Source organism: Fukomys damarensis, unplaced genomic scaffold, assembly GCF_012274545.1.
Source record: "Fukomys damarensis isolate Sample0158 unplaced genomic scaffold, DMR_v1.0_HiC HiC_scaffold_21, whole genome shotgun sequence".
Classification (NCBI taxonomy): domain Eukaryota; kingdom Metazoa; phylum Chordata; class Mammalia; order Rodentia; family Bathyergidae; genus Fukomys; species Fukomys damarensis.
The window spans coordinates 2,704,042-2,725,478 of NW_022900933.1; the positions used below are offsets into that span (position 1 = coordinate 2,704,042).

General features: G+C 36.1%; 1 protein-coding gene across 6 annotated transcripts in view; it reads left to right on the forward strand.

Moving 5' to 3' along the window:
- Positions 1-21,437, forward strand: part of Kiaa0586 (KIAA0586 ortholog) — a 114,234-nt gene that overhangs the window by 38,140 nt on the left and 54,657 nt on the right. For all 6 annotated transcript variants that reach the window (XM_010611214.3, XM_033766912.1, XM_033766913.1 and 3 more), the window contains 11 exons: positions 494-681; positions 3,022-3,141; positions 4,133-4,213; positions 6,791-6,984; positions 9,479-9,597; positions 11,451-11,650; positions 14,694-14,853; positions 15,720-15,954; positions 17,334-17,587; positions 18,627-18,703; positions 21,274-21,405. In XM_010611214.3, the coding sequence (XP_010609516.1) occupies positions 494-681; positions 3,022-3,141; positions 4,133-4,213; positions 6,791-6,984; positions 9,479-9,597; positions 11,451-11,650; positions 14,694-14,853; positions 15,720-15,954; positions 17,334-17,587; positions 18,627-18,703; positions 21,274-21,405 (1,760 nt within the window). The remainder of the gene's footprint in view (positions 1-493; positions 682-3,021; positions 3,142-4,132; positions 4,214-6,790; positions 6,985-9,478; positions 9,598-11,450; positions 11,651-14,693; positions 14,854-15,719; positions 15,955-17,333; positions 17,588-18,626; positions 18,704-21,273; positions 21,406-21,437) is intronic.

Sequence of the window (21,437 nt, forward strand, 5' to 3'; positions counted from 1 at the left end):
GTTCAAGAATTTGAGAAGTTTTATTGACTTGTTAAGATTATCTTATCTTGGAGGAAGTACTTGAAGTCATATGTGTACCGTTGGCTGTGATGAGTGTTAGGTGTATTCTAAGTCAACATTTGGTTTTACTTATTTGAGATCTGTCTGCCTAACCATGTTAAAAATTGAACAAATCATTTTGCCCTTACACCAGCACTTCAGATCTAACTAGCTTTTTCTTTGTCATGGCTATTTTCCTTTAATTTTGGTGTCTGATTTAAATATGAATTTTTAATTTTGCGGATAAGTCCTAGTGACTGTGGCAGCTGCTAAATGGATCCATGGGGAGTATGTTGGCAGTGGGGTGATGGTGGGGGAGAGGTGACATCAAATCCTGCTTTCCTCTCACATGAAGAAGAAGCAGCCACAAAGATCCAGACAGTAGATTAGATTTTCCCTTTGTTTTTGAATTCATGGAATTACCAGACTAATTTTTCTCCCCTAAACTTCTTAGGACAAACCCAAAGTAATAGTGATTCTGCACCGCCTGCTGGAGTCATTGTACACAAGCCACACCCTGTAACCGTGACCACTTCTATTACTCCATCATCTGGAAAAGTAGAGACTGTAGTAAAGAAAACTAACATAGCAGTTGTAGAAATGAAGTCAGAGAAAAAGGATCCTCCTCGGCTTACTGTACAGGTAGGCCAGGTTGCCTGAGCAGATAAGAATTAAAAATTTGAACATCTTTATTTTTTTCAGTATACTCTTTGTTTTTTATTTTTATTTTTTTATTAGTACATGTTTGCAGTGCGTAATGATTACATACTACGTGGGAGTCAGTACATGTGCACAACACATCCTTCTGTTTGATTTCTTGATGATAGCCCTTATTTGTGGAGTCAGATGGAATCTCATTGTTGTTGTAATTTATATTTCTTTAAGGCTAGAGATGTTGAATGTTTTTTCAAGTCTTTATTGGCCAATTGTACTTCTTTTGATTGTTCCCTTTGCTATGCAGGATTATTATTATTATTTTTTTGAATTGCAGGTGTGTATGGCCAGCTAGAGAAACTTAAATACGATGTCATCCCGTTCATTGCTGCTTCACGTTATTTCTTATGCGGTTGGGTCTGTTCAGAAAGTCCTTACCTATTATGCTTATATCGTCAAGAGATTTCCATATTTTATCTTCCAGCAGATTGTTATCATTTGGATCTTTGATCTATTTTGATTTTAGTTTAGTATATGATAAGAGATGTGGGTCTAAATTTAATCTTCTGCACGGGGATAGCCAGTTTTCTCAGCACCATTTATTAAAGTGACTATCTTTCATGACCAGAAAATTTTGAAGAAACAATCCTTAGGTTAATAAAGTACTACGACTGTAGGATCATTTTGATATCTGAAAGAACAAAGGGCTTAGGAAAGTTAAGGGTTGGCTGCTGGTCCAGTATAACAGAATTTCAGAATTAGACTTGTAATTTAAAAAGAATGCAGTATATTAGAATCTTTATAAATCAGTGCGAAATAGCATTTGTGTAAGTGAAATAATGTATGTCATAGAGACTTTGACAAAGTGAAATAAACATCAGTTTTAGACTCTAAATTCCTACTAAATAGCCAATAAAGCTCCAAATAGGCTGATGTATAACTACACAATATAAATGGAGAGATTTAAAGATAATTAAACGAGTTTTTAAAAATCAATTGAAATTGTGTCTAAATATGAGAGAAGAAAATTTAGATATAATAGAAAAGTACACAGACTTCATATGTTAATTCTTTTTTACTTTTTTACTTTAGCCCTTTTCTTCCTATTTCACATTGTCAGTTATACAATATGGATCTTATTTACACTGTTAATTTTTTAAATAAAAGGAAAACAACATATTGAGAGAATATAGATCTAGATCCAGACTAGTCAAAGGATATGAGAGTTTACAAAAGAGAAAATACAGTTTACCATCAAGCAAATTAAATTTTGCTAGCAGCCAAGATAATGTAAATTAAAATAACAATATACCACCATTTAAAAAACTGTTTTAATAATTCTTGCCTTAAAAAAACTGTTATTGCAGAAATGATCTTAATTATCTAATATTGGTTGATGATTAGATAAAATGATGTAGAGTTATGTTTTTGATGATGGAAATAGAGTTATTTGGATTGTGTTTTATCCATAATAATGGGGATTTTAAATATTCATGCCCCATGGCCAAAGAAATTAATCTACTAACATAATGAAATAATTCAAAATGTCAGGAAAAAAACATTGTATGGGGAAGGTTTTTTGTGGTGATCTTTGTAGAAAAATTCTGTTTACCAATAGAAGTGTAATTAAGACATGGATGTTTTGGGTTTTTTTTTTTTAATGGTACTGGGGATTGACCCAGAGGTATAGTATCACTGAACTACGTCCCCACCCCTCTCCCCTTTTAAAAATTTTTTATTTTATTAGTTTTTTTAAATTTTTAATCTTTTTAAAAAAAATTCCAGACAGGTTGTCACTAAGTTACTAATTTTCTCAGACTGTTGAAATATTATATAATTATTTTAAAATATGAGTTCTATACAGATCTTTGTAAAGTGCTCCTAAAAACATTGAAAAATCGAAAATAAAAACTGTTTTAGATTTCTTTATGCTTTAAGTGGATAGTAAAAAGGCAAAGACAATATAGTAGTGAAAAAGAAGTTATTTTAAGATAGGATTTTGTTTGTTTATTTGGTTTTTGTTTTGCTTTTGGAAACAGAGTCTCGATGTGTAGCCCGGGCTGGCCTTGAACTCACAGCACTCCTTCTACCTCAGCATTCCGAGTACTGAGATTATCCGAGTGCATCATGGCGTCTGGCTCTTTAGGAGGGGATTTTGTTATCCCCTTTTGTTTTCATATTTTGTAACCCATACTTTGATGATTTAGAGAGTTTGTTAGCCGTTGGGTTCACAGTAAAAATTCAAAGGGAATGTTTTGCTATCTGTATTTTGCCAGGCACTTGAGAAGGAGTAGTACACACAAAGTCGGATGCTGTGTTCTGTTGTAGGTGTTACCCAGAGTGGACATTGACAGCATTTCAAACAGCCACACTGATGGGGACTCGCCTCTGCCCAGTCCCGGAGGAGGAGGAGGAGCATGTCTGCCTCCAGCGCAACTGTGCAGACAGGTCCAGTCCACAGAGCTCTAGCATATTGTTTTCAGGAAGGTCTCACTGGAGAGTTTAATGTTGATCTGTGCAATGTTTCCTTATAATAGGAATTGAAATAATATAATTTCAATTATAATATTGGAATACATTTTCATAATTTAGGTTTTGAGGAAAAGGTTCATGGCAAATCTCGGACTGTTTTATGAACTCGAAAAAAAGTCTGTTTCAGATCCGGCAATTTATAAATGTTCAGAAAGTGATAAACCTTAGTGTAACTTTAGTACAACTTTAAGTTGTGAGGTTCCAATATGTGAAGAAAGAATTTATCTTTTGAAAGGAATCCTTGATTTACGTGAGAACTATAGGCTTCCTGAATGTGAACTTCTTAGTGACAGAGTTCTCACTACGTTGTTCCACTGTCACCATCAGACTGTTATCAGGGTGTGAAACTATGTATTTATTCCTGCTATTTATTTGCTTCTGAATAATGAAGTTTTAATTTTACTACAAAGGAAAATAATATTGTAACTTACCCCAGGTTTTAGTTTTTGTAAGCAAATTTGATTGTGGAGGATAGTTTTAAAGAGAGGAAAACCACCAATACTCTCATGATTACAAATAATAGACTAGAACTGACCCTCCATGGAATTTGTACCTAGTTTGACTTTTTACCAGTAAGTTTTTTTTTAACCTGAAGTTTATTGAGACATATAACAAATATGTAATATATTTTCATTGAGAGGCTATTGAGGTTTTTGTAACTATATTTTTAGTTAAATCAGTTCTTTTTTTTTGGCACCAGGGATCAAACTCAGGACCTTGTGCTTGCAAGGCAGGCACAGCACCACTGAGCTAAATCCCAGTCCTAATTAAATCAATTCTGAATAGGATATTAAAATAAAAATACAACCATGTAATTTCAAGTGTATGCTATATGTGGAAATATGATAAATATATGTACATTTTAAAAATTAAGCACAATAAAAACTTCCTGAAATTGTTTTCTTAGGCACCAGAATTTATGAATGTTGATGAAGAAGAGGAGAAGTTTCCAGGAACTAACTTTGATGAAGTAATTGATGTTATTCAGGTACAGAGCTTAAAATCCATGAAAAATTGTCTACCAGCATTTTCCGAAGTGATTGAATATCTTTTGACTGTCAGTATTGTTACAGCTCTTTGAGAAATTTGCTTTTTTTTTAAGTTAGAGTATACTTTTATTTTAAAACATTATGAAGTTATTATTCTCTAGGACATTGTTTTCTTCATCTGTATCTTCCATCTCCTTGAAATAACTATTTCTCACCTGTTTTAAAACTATTTTTATAATTTATTTAGAGGTGGGACATATAGGATGCTTGATACTCACAAGTGAACTTTTCTATGGCTAGATATGCTTAAAAGTAAGATATTCCTATCTCAGTTTTAATTAGGGGCCTCTGAATGCACATATGTGCCATAATTTCCTTTTTTGAGCTTCACTTTTCACTTAACTGTCTTTTTCTTTTAAATTTTTTTTTTCATTAAGTGTATTGGTACTTTTAAAGCAAACAGTACAGCTACAGTTATCATTGGGATCTTGCACCTTTACATGCTATATCTTGGTTCTTGTTTTTTCCCATTCCCCTGCCCTCCCTTCACCCCCTTCACCCTTCCCTATTTTAATTAGGGTCCTCTGATGCCCACGTGTGCTCCAGAACCATTAGAGATGTAGCATGCCATTCTGGAATCTGGGAATCTTTTCCTACTTGGGGTCCAGCCCTTGCAGCCAGGATCTCAGCAAATCTCCCCAGGAAATAGCATCTTACCAGTATCTTCAACACTTCCTGCCCTTGTTCCTGAAAATTTACTAGACAGTTTGGGATGCATGCTGGTGAACAGCCATGGGCTCTGCTAGATATCTGAAATGCTGAGTTTGTGTTTGCTAAAATCAAAGAATGAATTCTAGTAACAGCGGAGGTTAAGAGTAGGAAGAATTTATTGAGAGAAAGATAATTTCTGTCTAAGAGAGACAGAAGGGGGACTGGAAAGTGGGTTGCCCCTCCTACCTAGCTCTTGTCTCTCTTGTTTCTTACATCTTCTTTCCATTTCTTTTGTTTTCCGTCTTTTTCATCAGTCATTTCTTCACTCTGATTACATTTATCTCTTGATTTCTGCAGTATTGGCAATTTATATTGAGAAAAAGATGTGAATGATTTAAAATCCAAGAAAGGTTCTGTATGGAGGACAGAGTTATGCAAATAATAAAATAGAAGAAGAGGGGGCTGGGGATTTAGCTCAGTGGTGCTTCCGCCTGCCTTGCAAACATAAGGACCTGAGTTCAATCCTTGTTATGAAAAAGAGAAAAAGTAGGAGGAAATAAAGTATAACAGCTGTAAGAAATGGTCATAGAACCTAGCAACTACTTCAATATTAATATATCAGTAGCCTTGAGGGAAAATATTTTCATACTGTTTGACTTTCAGAGCTAAGACTAGTTTTGTTAACTAGAAATTTAAAAATTTTTAAGAATTTGCAGAGGTATGCAGTATATTAACTAACGCTATTTATTCACTTGTACATCTTGTCATGTGAGCACCACGTGGTTGCTACATGAGTGTTTTTTTTGTTTGTTTTTTGGTACGGGGATTGGACTCCGGACCTTGTGCTTGCAAGGCAGGTGGCGGAACCACTGAGCTAAATCCCTGGCACCTACATGAGTGTTTTAAGAGCATGAAGTTTTTTATTTATCTTTACATCCTAAAGCCTAGCGAAGCTCCTTGTGAAACTGTGTATTTAGTGTACAAGTGACAGAATCATTTGTAGAACTCAGGTGGATTTGGAGTTCAAGGATAAGGACTATGGCTCAGACTCTGCACTGGATAGCTGTGGGCTTCACTGTTTTGGTGGGACAACATTAATGAGTTGCACTGAAAAAGATTGAACTTTTTGAAGATATGTATTGAATAATAGGTAAGATGATGTATCTGCAATTTGCTTAGTCTAGGTGACAGAGAGCTCCACATTTGTTTGTACAAATACGATTCATGTTATTTATATATACAACATATAGTACATGGGAACTATTTTGTTTACTTCTAAACACTTGTGTCACTTTTTGTAACGTTTTAAGATTCCAAGTATAAAATTTTTTATCATGAAAAGATGATACAAATTATGAGTAGGGTGTTCTAACTGGATTTTAAATGGAGGTTATAGTGTTTTGCAAGAGCAAACAGTGACATTTGGAAGCATCCTTTTTTATGATAATACATTGTGAAATTTAATATTTTATGTTCATGTTTTATGCAAGAATAATCAAGTTTTCTCATTTTTTTTATGACTTTGTACAACGAATATCAGTTTTCTGTGTGTGTGTATGTAGTGCTGGGGACTGAAACCAGGTCCTCACGTGTGCTAGGTAAGTGCTTTACCACTGAGCTTACTCCTCTACCCCTGGAGTGGGTTTTAAAAGGATGAACTGATTGTGTAATTAAGATTTCTTCAATGTGATATATATGATTGACATGTACTGTATGTTGTAATTAATGTGATGCCACCTAATTAGAAGTGACTTTGAGTAGTGTTGGTTAATTCACTCACCTCGCTAAGTTCCCAGCTATACTTGGCGCTCAGTAAGTGTTGAACAGACACATGAATGTAATAGTGTTGTTTCTGATATTACCAGGAAGAGGAGAAATGTGATGAAATTCCAGAATGCTCTGAACCAATGCTGGAGTTCAACAGAAGTGTTAAAGTTGCGTCTACAAAATATAATGGGCCTCCATTTCCACCAGTTGTTTCTACTTCTCAGCCCACTACTGATACTCTTGATAAAGTAATTGAAAGAAAAGAAACTTTAGAAAATAACTTAATTCAGTGGTGAGTTTCTTTTTTTTCTTTTTTTTTTTTGGTACCAGGGATTGAAATTGCAAGGCAGGCCACTGAACCGCTGAGCTAAGGCCCAGTCAGTGGTGAGTTTACAGTGGTATTGGTATGAATAGAATCACAGTAGCAAATATAAATAAAAAGTATCATTTTAGGTGAAAATCATCCTTGTCTTCCTTTATTAAACAAATCCTTTGCTACAGTCACTGGAAATGATTTGTTGGAGTAATTGTTTTTGTCCTTGAGTATTTGTATTCATGCTGGCTGCTGTGGCAAAGAGGCTGCCACTGAGTCACATTCATTAGTGTAGTGATTCACTTTCAGAAATTTATCCGTAGGAAATACTTAGGATTCTGTTACTGGGTCATAAAATACCTAGCACTAAAAGCAAGGCACTAATCTAAGTTTGTTACACATCTACATCAGTAAGTGTAATAGTCCTTTGTTTACGTGGATGTAAGAGAGGAATCTCGTTATATCTCTGCTTTTACTTGTGAGAACTCTTCAGGAAGCTGTGGAGGAAACAAAACAACTGTGAATTGTTATTAAATTTAAGTCTGAAGACTATTTGATGAGATTGAAAGATATTAAATATGCTTATGGAAAAATAAAGTAGGATGCTAATGAAGGATCTAATAATTCTAAGACCTTAATCAAAAATAAATATGCATATAATGAATGAAAGTTCGCAAACATATACACCAAATCATTAACTGTGTTTATCCCTGAATCTAAGATTATGGGTTAGACTTACCAAGTTTTGTTTTTTTGTTGGTACTGGGGATCGAACTCAGGACCTTACACTTGCAAGGCAGGTGGTGGCACTACTGAGCTAAATCCCCAGCCCAGCCTTGTCAAGTTAAAGAGACTTTTATATGTTTTCTTTTCTCTGGTGTTGGGGCAGCATCCCACTATATAATTCAGGCTGGCCTGGAACTCACTGTGTAGGCACAGCAATCCTCCTATCTCAGCCTCTCAAGTGCTGGGATTATAGGTGTGTACCACCACACCTGGCATACATTTTTTGAATTTTCTAAATGATGTCTTATCATTTATATGGTAATAATTTTTAAGATATCTGTTAGCTATTCTAAAGAAATGTACGAGAAGAAAAATCTCATATTCTTTTTTCTTTTACCTTTCCCTTCCTCTTCCCCCTGTTGAAAATAACCTTGGAAATAATTTTTTTCTTAACTTTTTGAGAAAAAAAAACTGCTCTATTTTGCAATCTGTATATTTATTTCTTTAAGAAGGCAACTGGAATTTTTTCCTAGTTCTCACATACTGTAATATGGTTTTATATGAGGTGTGATTGAAAGTACATCTTTTTTTTGCGGTACTGGGGATCTAATTTAGGACCTTGCACTTGCGAGGTAGGCACGGTGCCACTGAGCTAAATCCCCAGCCCTTGAAAGTGCAGCATTTTTAAATAAAAAATTATTACAGTAAAACACAAGCTGCCATTAACCCCTCTCAAAATACTCCCTCTCACTGGGCACAAACTTATCTCTCTTACAACTTCTCAAGCAGCTCTGGAAGTCCTCCTTTGTGAGTGTCTTTAGTTGTATAGTTACGGTTGCCTCGATGTCCTGAATTTATTCAAAATATTTATCTTTTGTGGTCATTTTGATTTTGGAGAACAGTCAGAAGCTCACAGTGCCAGAGTTGGTGCATGAGGTGGATGAAGACACACTCATTTTTTTTTTGGTACCGGGGATCGAACTCTGGTCCTTGTGCTTGCGAGGCAGGCGGTGGAGCCACTGAGCTAAATCCCCGGCCCAAGACACATTCATTTTACATGAGTCTGATGGGTGACACTGGCAGTAGCATTCATTGAGTTTTTGATCACACTTTGTAAGGACACTCACAGAAGAGGATTTCCAGAACTACTTCAGAAGGTGGCAAGAACACTGGGGTATGTTCTATGTGAGGGGGAATCTTTGAAGGGGGATTAATGGCGATGTGTCTTTTACAGTAATATTTTAAATTTAAACATTCACTGTGTATTTCTTTTCTTTTCTTTCTTTTTTTTTGGTACCGGGGATCTAACTCAGGTCCTTGGGCTTATAAGGAAGGTGGCAGAAACACTGAGCTAAATCCCCGGCACATTCACTGTGTTTTTGATTATCCCTTGTATATGTGCTCTGAGAGTGGGAATCACATCTTTTAGGTGCATGATGTGCCAGATAGTGTGATGTGCTCGAGAGTTTGACCTAACTCCTTGAATTTAAGGATCTTGTTAAGCTTCTCATTAGACTACTAGAAAAGTTTTTAATTTGACTTCATAAAGTATTTCCTACAAGGAGATTGTTTCTTAGGGTTTTTCCTCTTAGAATATTGTTCCTTTCTTCTTTCCAGATACTGTCTGATGACTGTTTTCACATGTAAATGTGTGTGCCTATGGGTAAAAGTTATTCTTAAGGGTAATGTATCTAGCATTTTATTCATTTCAGCCAGATTTAGGGTTTCTTAATTTGTATCCCTCCAGGGTGGAACAAGAAATAATGTCAAGAATTGTATCTGAGCGCTTTGTGGCCCCGCAGCAGACCAGACTTGCTGCCAGTGTCTCCGTCAGTGAGGCCAGCGAGCCATCGACTCCTGATCTTGGTAGGGGGATGAGGTCTCTGATACTGTTGATCCTATTCGTGTGGGTACTGTTGAGCACCTCTAATTCTAAGGGTTCTGTGGGCTTTTGGCTTCTATTTCACTTCATTCTGTTCTACCTGTTTTCTTTTTTTAGCTTGAAGACTTTTATTTTCTCTTTTTTTTTCCTGGTACCAGGGATGAAACTTAGGACTTTATGCTTACAAGGCAGGTGGCGACACCGCTGAGCTCATTTTCTAATTTTATTTTCTGGTAGCTGAAGAAAATTATTTCCAAAATTTCTGTATTCTGCACTTTTCTGCTTTTCCAATTTCTTCACCATTAGTTATCCTGTGTCAGTTGATGATTTCTAGGTCAACCCTGAGTTATAAACTTATATAGTTCTGCATGTTGATGAATATTCTACTTGATAGTCTCCTGGCATCCCAAATTTGGCATGTTCAAAATGTGTCTCATTTGTCTACCCATACCTGCTCTTGTCTCTGCTATTTCTGTTAATGATAGCACAATTTCCCTAGCACTCACTCTGCAAATCCTTGGAGTTAGTGTTTTTATAATAATAATAATTACAATAACAATATTATTGTTATTGTCATTCTCCTCTTTAATCCCCACTCATTACAACCTGCATCCCAGCTCCACACATTTTATTGTTGCATTTGGTTAATTATTCCTATTTAATAAAATGATCACCTGTCCTAACTGCTGTTACCTTGGGTTTTCTTTCGTTGTATTTTTTTTTTTTTTTTTTTTTTTTTTTTTTGGTACTGGGGATTGAACTCAGGTCCTTGCGCTTGCAAGGCAGGTGGCAGAACCGCTGAGCTAAATCCCCGGCTCTCATCTTATTTTTTCAAGGAAGGAAAAAAATGACCAACAAAGTTACAAGAAAATGGAAGTTTTCTGGATTAAAAGATTTAACATTTTTCATATTGTTTATTTAGATCTTTTTTTTTCTTCTTTTTGTCCTCTCTAAAAGCAAGTGTGCTTGCTTTTGTCTTGTTAATGTCTGAGGAGGGATTTTGGGCTTTATGACTGAGATTTTTTGGTCAAGCCAAAATAATGAATTATGGAAACTAAAAAAGAGATGTATGGGCATATTTTGCCCAATGTTAAGTTTGGGGTTTAAAAAAATCTCTGCTGTGGTGACTGCAGAGTAAATTGCTATCACTTACTCCCAGTAAGGGGTCCAAGACAGCCGTACACCTGTTAGAGAATTCTGCATACTATTGCCATCCTTGTACTACTAAAAGAATCCATCATGTTGTACAGATCATTGCTCATACATTTCCACACAGAACTTCAAATTCAGTAAAGTCCCTAAAGGAATTTTTAAAATTTTATATAATTTGTGTAAATAAAAAGTGCAACCCATTAGAAAAATAGTATCTCAGTGGGGTATGTCCTAGTAACAAGCAACAAAATTGCTATATATGTTTGGAGTTTAGCCTTTAATATTAATAACTGGTACATCTGAGGCTAGGGGGAGGGAAAATTTGTCTCATACTTATTGGGTCCTTGTACTTTTGACCAAGTCTGGAAATGTAAATTGTTTTCAGACAAGGACATTAAATATGGATGCAAATCCTTTTTATTATTAAATTCTGCAGTGGTCAGGAAGAGGCCAAATAAATAAATTTTTATCTGTATGTTTTCCTCCCCCTTTTGGTTTGTTGAGAGAGGTTTGTTGTCCATTATTCAAATTATTAGTCTCTTAGATTGTAAGTTGTATTTTTATTTTGATTCCTTTTTCTGCCTCCTTATGCACTTACATTGCCATCTTTAAAAAATACAAGCACTTCGGTTTAGACTACAAGTGTGTTTCTTGCCCACTTACTCTGAAAATCTTTGATTTGTAGTGGAAGGAACATGTGGTGGTGCCCTGCAGCTCTTTGTGGATGCGGGGGTTCCTGTGAATTCAGATACAATTAGGCATTTGGTGAATGAAGCTCTTGCTGAGACCATCGCTGGCATGCTAGGCGACAGAGAATCAAAGAAGCAAGGTCCTGTTGCTACGAGTGTTTCTGGTGACGTCTCCACAAGTGAGACACCCTTGCTGGTAGGAGTGACTCTCCTTTTGTTACTTACAGTTCTTGGATTTTTGAGGTAGTTATTAAAGAATGATAAAATAGATCCATTATAAACTGCATATCATCGGATCCTGGTTTATGGTAGAATTTAATTTCTTGTTGCTATAATTAAAGTAACATTTTCCCTAGGAAATTTAAATGTACAGAAAAATTAAAAATATGATACAATGATAAAAAACCCCACAAAGCAACAAAAGTATGATACAGTGAAACATCTGTATATCCTTCACCTATATTTCACAGTTAATAGTATTTTGGTACATTAAAAAACCCATCTTTATACCTGTTATGAAAACCTTTAAAAACCTTTTGAGAGCTACAGATATCATGACACTTTAAAACCATTGGCAGTACCAAGAAATGAGATACTTTCTTAAATAATCAAGATCTCATTTTAATACCTCTCACATTTAACATTGACATGTTATTAATGTAGAACTGGAAACTATATTCAAATATCCCTAGTTGTCCCAAAAAAGGTCCCTTTTTAAAAAAATTCAAGATAGAGACATGGACTTTATGTCGCTTTAGATTATTATGTAAAATGATACTTTTAAACTTTAAAAGAAAGTACACTTCAGGTACATTGATTATTTTTTGATCACCCTTAGTATGTTAAATATTATTTCTAACCAGTTATAGCAACATGAAATTATACAGATCTAAAATTTACTGTATTACCAGCTGTTTAAAATTATTTAGCTACTTTAGATCAGATCACAAATTACAAAAACTTCATTTTATATAGGTGAAACATTTAAACTGATCTATTCATCGTATGAACCCAAAGCTAAATATTTGAGTTTTGTGGAGTTTGGTGTGGTGAATGTGATAAATGTGCCAAAACCTGTGCTTTTTAATTCCTTGGTTAGGGTTACGGCTTTATGTTAGTTACTTTGGTTTGTTTGGTCCATATGCTGCACATACTTTCGTGAGGGTGACCGAATGAGAAAATTTGGAAAATCGGTATAAATAAATAGTTAATATATTTGTTAGGAGCTTGGGCTCTGGAATTGGTAAGATCTGAATTTGCTTCCTCAGCTCTGTACTTTAATCTTATCTGTGTAATAGAGACAGAAAACCTAACAGTTGATAAGACCTTGGCTTCACTAAAATCTGCTTATTGAGGGCTGGGGATTTAGCTCAGTGGTGCTGCTGCTGTCTCAAAAGCTCAAGATACTGAGTTCAATTCCTCGTAAAAAAAAAACAATTATTTATACACACACACACACATACACATATTCTGCTTATTGAATATTGAGTAAGGCAAGACTTTCCCCATTGATTTATTGTTCCTTACCTTCAGAATTGTTGTGCCTTTTCTCTGTTTTTGGTCCCGTTTAATGTATTTGTCCAAATATATTTTGAAATTACTTTCTGAATTTTTGTGTTTTGAGACTGAGCTTTGCTGTATTGCCTGGGCTGGCCTGGAATTCTTGAATCCTGGACTCAAAGGATCCTTTAACCTCAGCCTCCTAAGTAGCTGAGACTACAGGCATGTGCCAACATGTGCAATTCTTTTAAAATTAATTTTAATTTCCGTTAAACATTTTGGGATTATTTTTTTAATGGAGGCTCACTTAATTTTGTTTGGTTTAATTTGGAAATGATTGATATCTTTATACTACTGTGTCTTCTTGAAGTCATATAAGGTTTTCTGAAAGGTTAAGTGAGATGACACATGTAAAAAGCTTAATCTAGTATTTAGAATTCAGTGAATACTGAGTAATTTATAGGTTATCATCATCTATTACTAATACTAGAATACCTTCAGATTCTCTCATGATGAATAGTCAAAGCTTTATATACTCAAGAAGGGGAAAAAAAACCCAAAGTATTTCATTTTAAAACGAAAAGTTAAAAATATTCTAATTATCAGACTGTTAAAGAATTTTAATGTTTCATTCTTAAATATTAATTTGCATCTCCTAATACAGAAAAAGGCTAATCACCCTAAAGACTTTCTAGAATGAGAAAAGTCAAATAATATATTTTATAAATCAACAAAGAACATGACCAGACAGCATACTCACACACACACAAATACAAATTGTCTATATATATAAAAAAGATGGTCATCCTTACTGATGATAAAAATTCATGGAAGTTCCATTTTTACTGATCAGACTGGCAAAACTCAAAGTTTGATAACAGCCTTGTTTGGTGAAACTTGGGGGACTAGGCTCTTGTACCTTCTAGTGGTAGTACAAAGTAGTACAATCCTGTAGAGAGAAATTTGGCAGTATCTGTTCAAATTAAAGCATAGTTGTTTACCGCCTGCCTCGCAAGCACAAGGACCTGAGTTCAATCCCCAGTACCAAAAAACAAACAAAAATAGCCCTTTAATCAAGCAGTCCCATTTGTGGGAATTTATCCAATGATAAATCTATATACATGTGAAATGACTTAAGAGCATTTGATAACTCTGAGGAAGGGGGTAGGTAGAAAGTCACAGTAGGAGACTTAATTTTTGCTGTCATTTTTTTACCTTGTAGATTTTGAACCATCGAATGATGTCCTGTTCAACTGATTTATATTAAAATGTTCCCTTTTTCCTTCCCTGGTATTTCCGTCTCCCGGTCGTGTTTCTCTCTCCTTGCCGCACTCTCACTTTTTCTTGTCCTTCTGTTACTTTCTACATGCTGTTTCTTTGTGCTAAAAGGCTTGTTTTCGATGTCAGTTAAAAATACCTTTTTTTCTGTCACACGACCAATGCATCAGGTTTGTAGCTGGCTCTGCTCTTCGGCTATATCTGTTTAATCTTCCTGTCTGTGCTGAGAGAGTGCCTTACTGAATGGGGCCCACTGCAGAGGTCCAGTGCTTCTGCATGCCGGTCTTACCCTGTCAGCTAGATACTTAAGGACCAGGGCACTCAAGGCTCCTTTTGGTTGTTATCTTGCCCCTCTTTTTAATTTCTGTGTAGCATACAAATGAGCTCATGTTACTGTTTCAAATTGCCTTTACTTAGGTGATCATAAACACCGTTTGTCTTGTTTTGCTAATTTGTTTTAGACAAGGATAGGCACTCCGGTGGCGACCCCGCAGCCTACTCCTCCTCGCTCACCTGCATCTCCTCCTAAGGAGTATGTGTTAGTGAAGACTCCTGATTCTTCTCCCTGTAGTTCATATCATGATGTTGCTTTTCCTGTGAAAGAAATCTCTGCTGCAAAAGGTAGTCTTTATTTCTATAAATCAGTTTTAATTTTAGCAGTCTTAAATAAAGTTTCATGACTTGTGTTATAAAATGCTTTGTATAATTATACATGCTTGTTGCTTACTAGGTTTACATCAGTGGTAGCAAACCTATTGCATGTGTACCTCAGCCAGATGTTTGTTACTATTGAAAGCTCTAAAAGCTTCACCATCACTGGTTTAAGTAAACCATTTTTCTTGCAAGGGAACTAAGAGATTTGTTGCCTCTTGTCCATTTTGCGTTGCTGTAACAGAATCCCACAGACTGAGTAGTTTATATCTTACAGTTCTGGTGTCTGGAAGTCCAGGATTGAGGGGCTACACCTGGGGAGAGCCTTGCTGGTCTGTCATAAATGACAGGGGCTTTGCATGGTGGTGAGGCTTAGAGCCTGCAAGCCTGAGCCTCTTCTTACAGAGCCACTGATCTATCCTGTCTTTCCCCCAGATTGCATCACCACATGGATTTTGTGATTAAGAGTGTGACAAATAAATTTTTAGGGACACATTCAAACTATTTCACCACTTTTTAAAGTCTAGAATTTAATGGATGTGTAAATGACTTTATGTGGTAGTGGGAATAGTCCTGTCTTCAGGGTTTTTTCCTTATACTTTCCTAAATTAATTTAGGGATACTCATTAATAGCCATCACTGTCATTATTGTTATTGTTATTATTTATTTTATGTCAAAAATATCAAGGACTTTTTTTTTTTTGGTACCAGGGATCAAACTCTGGTTCTTGTGCTTGTGAGGCAGGTGGCAGAAGCACTGAGCTAAATCCCCAGCCTTATCAAGGACTTTTTGAAGTCACTTACTGACTTTTATCTTTTTCTTTCTTTTGAAAAAGAGAAATCTTTAGAAAATGAAGTGCCTGCCATCACACTTGTTAATACTCCCACGGTTATCCCCGCTGCTACAACTCCTCCAGCAGCGGCTCTCACCCCAACTTTGTCAGAGGTTTCCATTGACAAATTGAAGATCTCGAGCCCGGAGCTTCCTACACCATGGGGGGCTGGAGACCTGCCACTAGATGAAGAGAATCCTCACTGTCTTCAAGAGGAGCTTCTTCACCCAAGAGCAATGTGAGTGAAAACATACAGCTGTCCTCTGTATCTGAGGGGATTGGATCTAGGACTCCCACCAAAATTTACACTTACTTAATAAAATGGCTTAATGTTTACTTGTAATCTGCATAATCCTCCTGTATATGATAGGGTTTTTGTTTTTTGGTACTGGGAATCAAACTCAGGACCTTGAGCCTGCGAGGCAGGAGCAGTGCCACTGAGCTAAATTCCCAGCATATTATACATCATTTCTAAGTTATTTCCAATACCTAATTGGATGTAAATGCTCTGTAAAGAGTTCTTATGTTGTTTAGGGAACAATGACAAGAAAAAAGTAAAGATGCAGATTTTTTTCTGTAAACATTTTCCATCTGTGGTTGGATGCATCCTGGATGTGAAAGCTGTAAATATGGAGATCTGACTTCATTCACTTCTAGTAACTGTATATTCCAACCTGTGTGACACATGAAACACAAGTGATAGACAAAGCTGCATGTGCTGACGCATGCCTGTCATCCCAGCACTCGGGAGGCGGAGGCAGGAGGATCGCTGTGAGTTCGAGAGCAGCCTGGGCTACATAGTGAGCTCCAGGGCAGTCTCAACTACATAGGGAGACCCTGTCTCAAAAAACCAAAAAGCCAAAAAAAAAAACAAAAAGGATTTAAACAGATAATAAAGACATTTATCAGATTATTGTCCCCACCCCTCTACCAGGGATTCAATTCAGGATTTTGGGTTCACCAGGCAGGTGCAACACCACTGAGCTATATCCCTGGCCCTATCAGATTGTTAATAAAATAAAGATGATTTTTTTCCTAGTGTGGATCGTCATTTATAATCAGTTAACTTTTATTTTTTATTTATTTTTTTCCTCATTGAGTTTATTGGTACATTTTAGGTATGCAGTGCAGTTACATTCATTATTGGGATCTTGTACCTTCATATGACAGGTCTTGGTTCTCATTTTTTCCCCTTGTCCCTGCCCTCCCTTCACCCTTCCTCCCCTCCCCATTTGCAAACATTTTATTTCCAGTTTTTAATTTTCTCCTATTTTTTTCCTTTGCCTTATTTCCTTTCCCCTACTCTTCCCACTTTCCCTACACCTTTAGCCCTTTTCGTCCTATTTCACATTGTCAATTATCTCATTAGGATCTTGTGTACTATAAACTGCTGTATATCCTATGTAGCTTTGTTTTTTGGCTATGAGAATTTTCAAGATGGCTTATGATTAATGCATAAAAACTTTTTAGAAAAATGAATCTTGGAAATTACAGTAGTGTACATCATAGAAATACTTTACTAAAGGAGATTATATAGTACCTTTGGATCTGTTTTTTATGTAAAAATAGAGTCCTTCAGTGACTTAGTAAATTAAAAATAACGCCTTGTCTTATTAGTGTAATGTCCGTGGCTGTGGATGAAGAACCTGAGAGTGTGGACTTGCTGCCTCTGCCTGCTCCTGCAGAACCAGTTCCCCCTGCACCATTCCCTGTGGGTGTCAAGGCCCCTTCCTCCTTTCAGCTGCCAAGCTCCGGCTCATCCACCCTGGAGAGCACTTTGAGCGTCACTGTCACTGATACAGAGACTCTGGACAGGCCCATCTCTGAAGGGGAGATTGTGTGTAATTGCGGTCAAAGACTGGATCCCAGGAGTGAGTTACCCCATGTTTTTTGGTTTCTCCATTGGATTATGAAAATCCCCATAGCAATATTTTCCTATGTAAAGTGTTTTTACTTACTTTCCAAGATTTAAAATGGTATAGTAGAAAAACGTAGGGGCTCCTACAAGTTAGTTAGCTTTGCTGGGCTTTAATTTTGGAAAGTAGACCTCATAACCCTGCCTCTAGGGCTGATACTTTTCATAGTTTGAGTCATACTCTTCCAGTCTAAGTGTGCATATCTAGACGCCTAAATATGAGGATGTGCATTTACGTTTAAAAATAGGATCCTACTGTGCATATTGTGGAACTTATCACTGCACATGTGTCTACATCATTTTAAAAATGGCTGTGTAGTTTTTGTAACCAGTGCCTCTTCAGTGTTTCCATACTTCACACAACTCTAGTGACCATCTTTGCACATGTATGTATCTTCATGCACTTTCCTGACAACTCCATAGAATACTTTCCTAGATTGTAGGATTGCTGAGTCAAACTAGGCACCTGTAAAATAAGATTACCATCACACTTTCTGAAATATGAATCTGCTTTTAATTTTAATTAGTTTTCATTACATTAACAATATATAAGAGTGCTGACTTCTCATTTTATAGCTACAGTGCTATTTGTATAGTTTTTAAAAGTTTCTGACAGTGCCAGGTGTGGTGACACACACCTGTAATCCCAGCTCTTGGGAGGCTGAGGCAGGAGGGTTGCCATGAATTTGAGGTCAGCCTGGGGTACATAGTTAGTTTGAGGCCAGCCTGAACTACAAAGCGAGACCCTGTCTCAAAAAAAAAAATTTTCTGACAAGCTGCTAGGTGAAACAAAAGGCTCATCTCTTTTACATTGCACTTAAAAACAAAACAAAACAAAAAACCAATGAGACCGAGTATTTTGTGGATTATTTGTTCATGACCTGTGCCAGTATTTCTCTTGCAGGAGATTAAGTGTAGTGTCTATGATTTTCTGATCAGCTTGCTTACTAAGTTTATTTTTCTTTTTTTCTAAATCCTTACATTTTGATTTCTAGCTTTAGGAGATGGAGAGCTGTGTTTGACACACTTGCACGATAGCTTTTCCAGCACTGCGCAGGACGCCCTTGACATGGTGAGGAATAACTGCCCTGACGCTGAAGGAAGCGTATCTCGGTGGACTGGTTGCCACTGACCATGTTTTTCCTCACTTGTTTGAGTTATGGACAAAAGTATTTACTAAAATAACCATGAAAGAATTTAGGGTTTCTTTCACATTTTCTTATGCAATCTTTACCATATTAGTGAGAATGAAATTGTTATTAATCTTTGAGGCTCCCATTGTTGAAAACTATACTTAATATAATTAGACATGAACTTCATCTCAGCATAAATAGCCACTGGATACGCTGTCTCTGAAATGTGCATGTGTATTTCATTATTTTGATTTTATTAATTTTTTTCATTCCTTTGGTTTAAACCCAGACCCTTGAATGTATTAGGCCACATCCTCAGCCTTGTTTCTATAGTATTTTGAGCACAATCTTAGCTATTTTGAACCAACTCTTTAATAATTTATTTTTCCCTAATTATGATTGTAATTCTTTGTGCTAATAAACATGTAAATTTAGTGGCTTTAGAAAGAAAAATTGAAATAGGGTCGAGAGATGCTAATCTTTCTTCCTAGTTAATTATCTAGCACCATAGGAGAAAAAGACATTTTAAAATGTCATATATTCATATAATATATATAATTTAAATATCCTATAGAAATGGTAGTAGAATTTTCTTTTGAAACAGGCAGGAATAGAAATCTTTACTTTTTACATGTTTTCAAAAGCCTAAGCAAGGAAGGCAGTTGTACTTAACTGTGGTCTACATTGTACACTTAACTAAGCCATGCTGTCATTGTTGCTTTTTTCAAAATGTTACTCACAAAGGAGTAAGAAGATATCTCACCAAGTGGTTTTTTTTTTTTTGGTACTGGGGATTGAACTCGGGTCCTTGTCCTTGCAAGGCAGGCCACTGAACCGCTGAGCTAAATCCCCGGCCCTCACCAAGTGTTTTGTTTAAGATTTTGTTTGAGGAGGATTTTTGTCTTTCTCTTTGCAGCACTAGGCATTAAACCCAGAGTCTTTGCATTGGGCCACACCCCCAGCCCCCTTTTATTTGGGACAGGGTCTCATGACACCACTTGAAGGTGCAGCCCTCCCACTTCCCACCTTGGCCTTTCAGTGTGCTGGGTTAGCAGGGATGCACCACCATGCCGCAATGTCTGGCTGAAGGGGTAATTTTTTTAACATTAATTATTTATTGAGTTCATTGGGAAGAGAGCACAGTCATTTTTGTGAAGTAGTATGGGAAACAATATAAAGGAGATGTTTTTATTTTCAATGGAGCATTGTATTTAACAGTTGGCCTAATGTACCATTATAGCATTTTTATCCATTCTTAGAACTTTGTCTGGTGGCAGTGCATATTTAAATTTTTGAAAGAGCTAAACTGAACCAGGACTAAATTATAACCTGTTCTACATGTGAAACTTACTAATTTTGATATTTTTATTGTGCCTAAATCAGATATGCCGTACAATTATAATAGAAGCAAATATAAAAGTATAATCTGGAAAAATCCAGAATAACTTGAAGAAATGTACTGTTAGGCACTTAAAAAGCTAGGGGATATATATTTATAATCCAGCAAATAACTTTATTTTATTAAGACAAAATAAATACTGTTAATGAATTTAAGGTCATTTCATCCTTGCCTCTGCAAAGGAATCCAGTCTGTGTCACTGTGAGGGCCACACTGTCCCTTGTTTTTGTTGAAGCGTGGCCAGTGAAGACTTTGAGTACCTGTTTTCCAGCCAAGGCAAGGGACATCACAGGCTGCACTTGCTGTCACACACTTCTGCAGTTTGCATTCTGACCTGTGGCCTAAGTTGCTCTGCTACCCCTTGTGCATTCCCCTCATTGCCCTGCTGAGGCGTTGCTTTGTGCATTGCTTGAACAGGAAACAGGAAACTGTGTAAGCCAAAAAGTTGATGACAGGATATAAAACACTTGAATCATTCAGTTACCTGAGACAAAAGTGATGAATCTCCAGTTTAATGTTAGCAAATTACTCTACAATGCTGTTTATATATGATGCCAATTTGGCATTTTTATTATAGTCAAAATGGACATAAGAACTAAATGAAGATAAGGTGTTCCTTTTCAGCTGGCTGTTATGGACTATAATCCCAGCCCTCTGGGAGGCTGAAGCAGTAAGATTGTAAGTTTGAGTTCAGCGTGACTTAATGAGACTCTAACGAGCTGTTTTTGTTTCTATTTCTATTTTTCAAAAGTTAAACCTCAAAAAAAGAAAAAAGCACTGGGGCTATAGCTCAGCGAAGGCCCTAGATTCAGTTTCCAGTGTCTGTCTGTTATAGACATCCCCCTCCCCACGAAAGTTCACCTTCCTTCCAAAAAAGGCTGATAATGTTATTTGCGGTAACATTTTTTATTTAAAAAATTTTTTTCTTTGAATAAAACTTAAAAATGTACATCAGATATTGGACAGGCTCATTCTTATATTAAAACAAAAAGATTACCTATATTATAATTTATTTACATTTGCATACTGAAAATTTTTTATTAATCATAATTGAAAAAAAATTATTTGATAAAGCTTTTTGTGGATTAATTATCTTTGTGTTTCTTTTAGGAAGATGATTCTCCCAGTGAAGGACAAGTGATTAGGGTGTTCCATAAAAAATTTCATACAGATTCAGTTCGTCCTCTTGTTAAACAGAACCAAGAATTACTAGTTTTACAGCAAGCAGTCTATCATTCAGAGGTACTTTTTTTTTTTTTTTTTTTTTTTTTTTT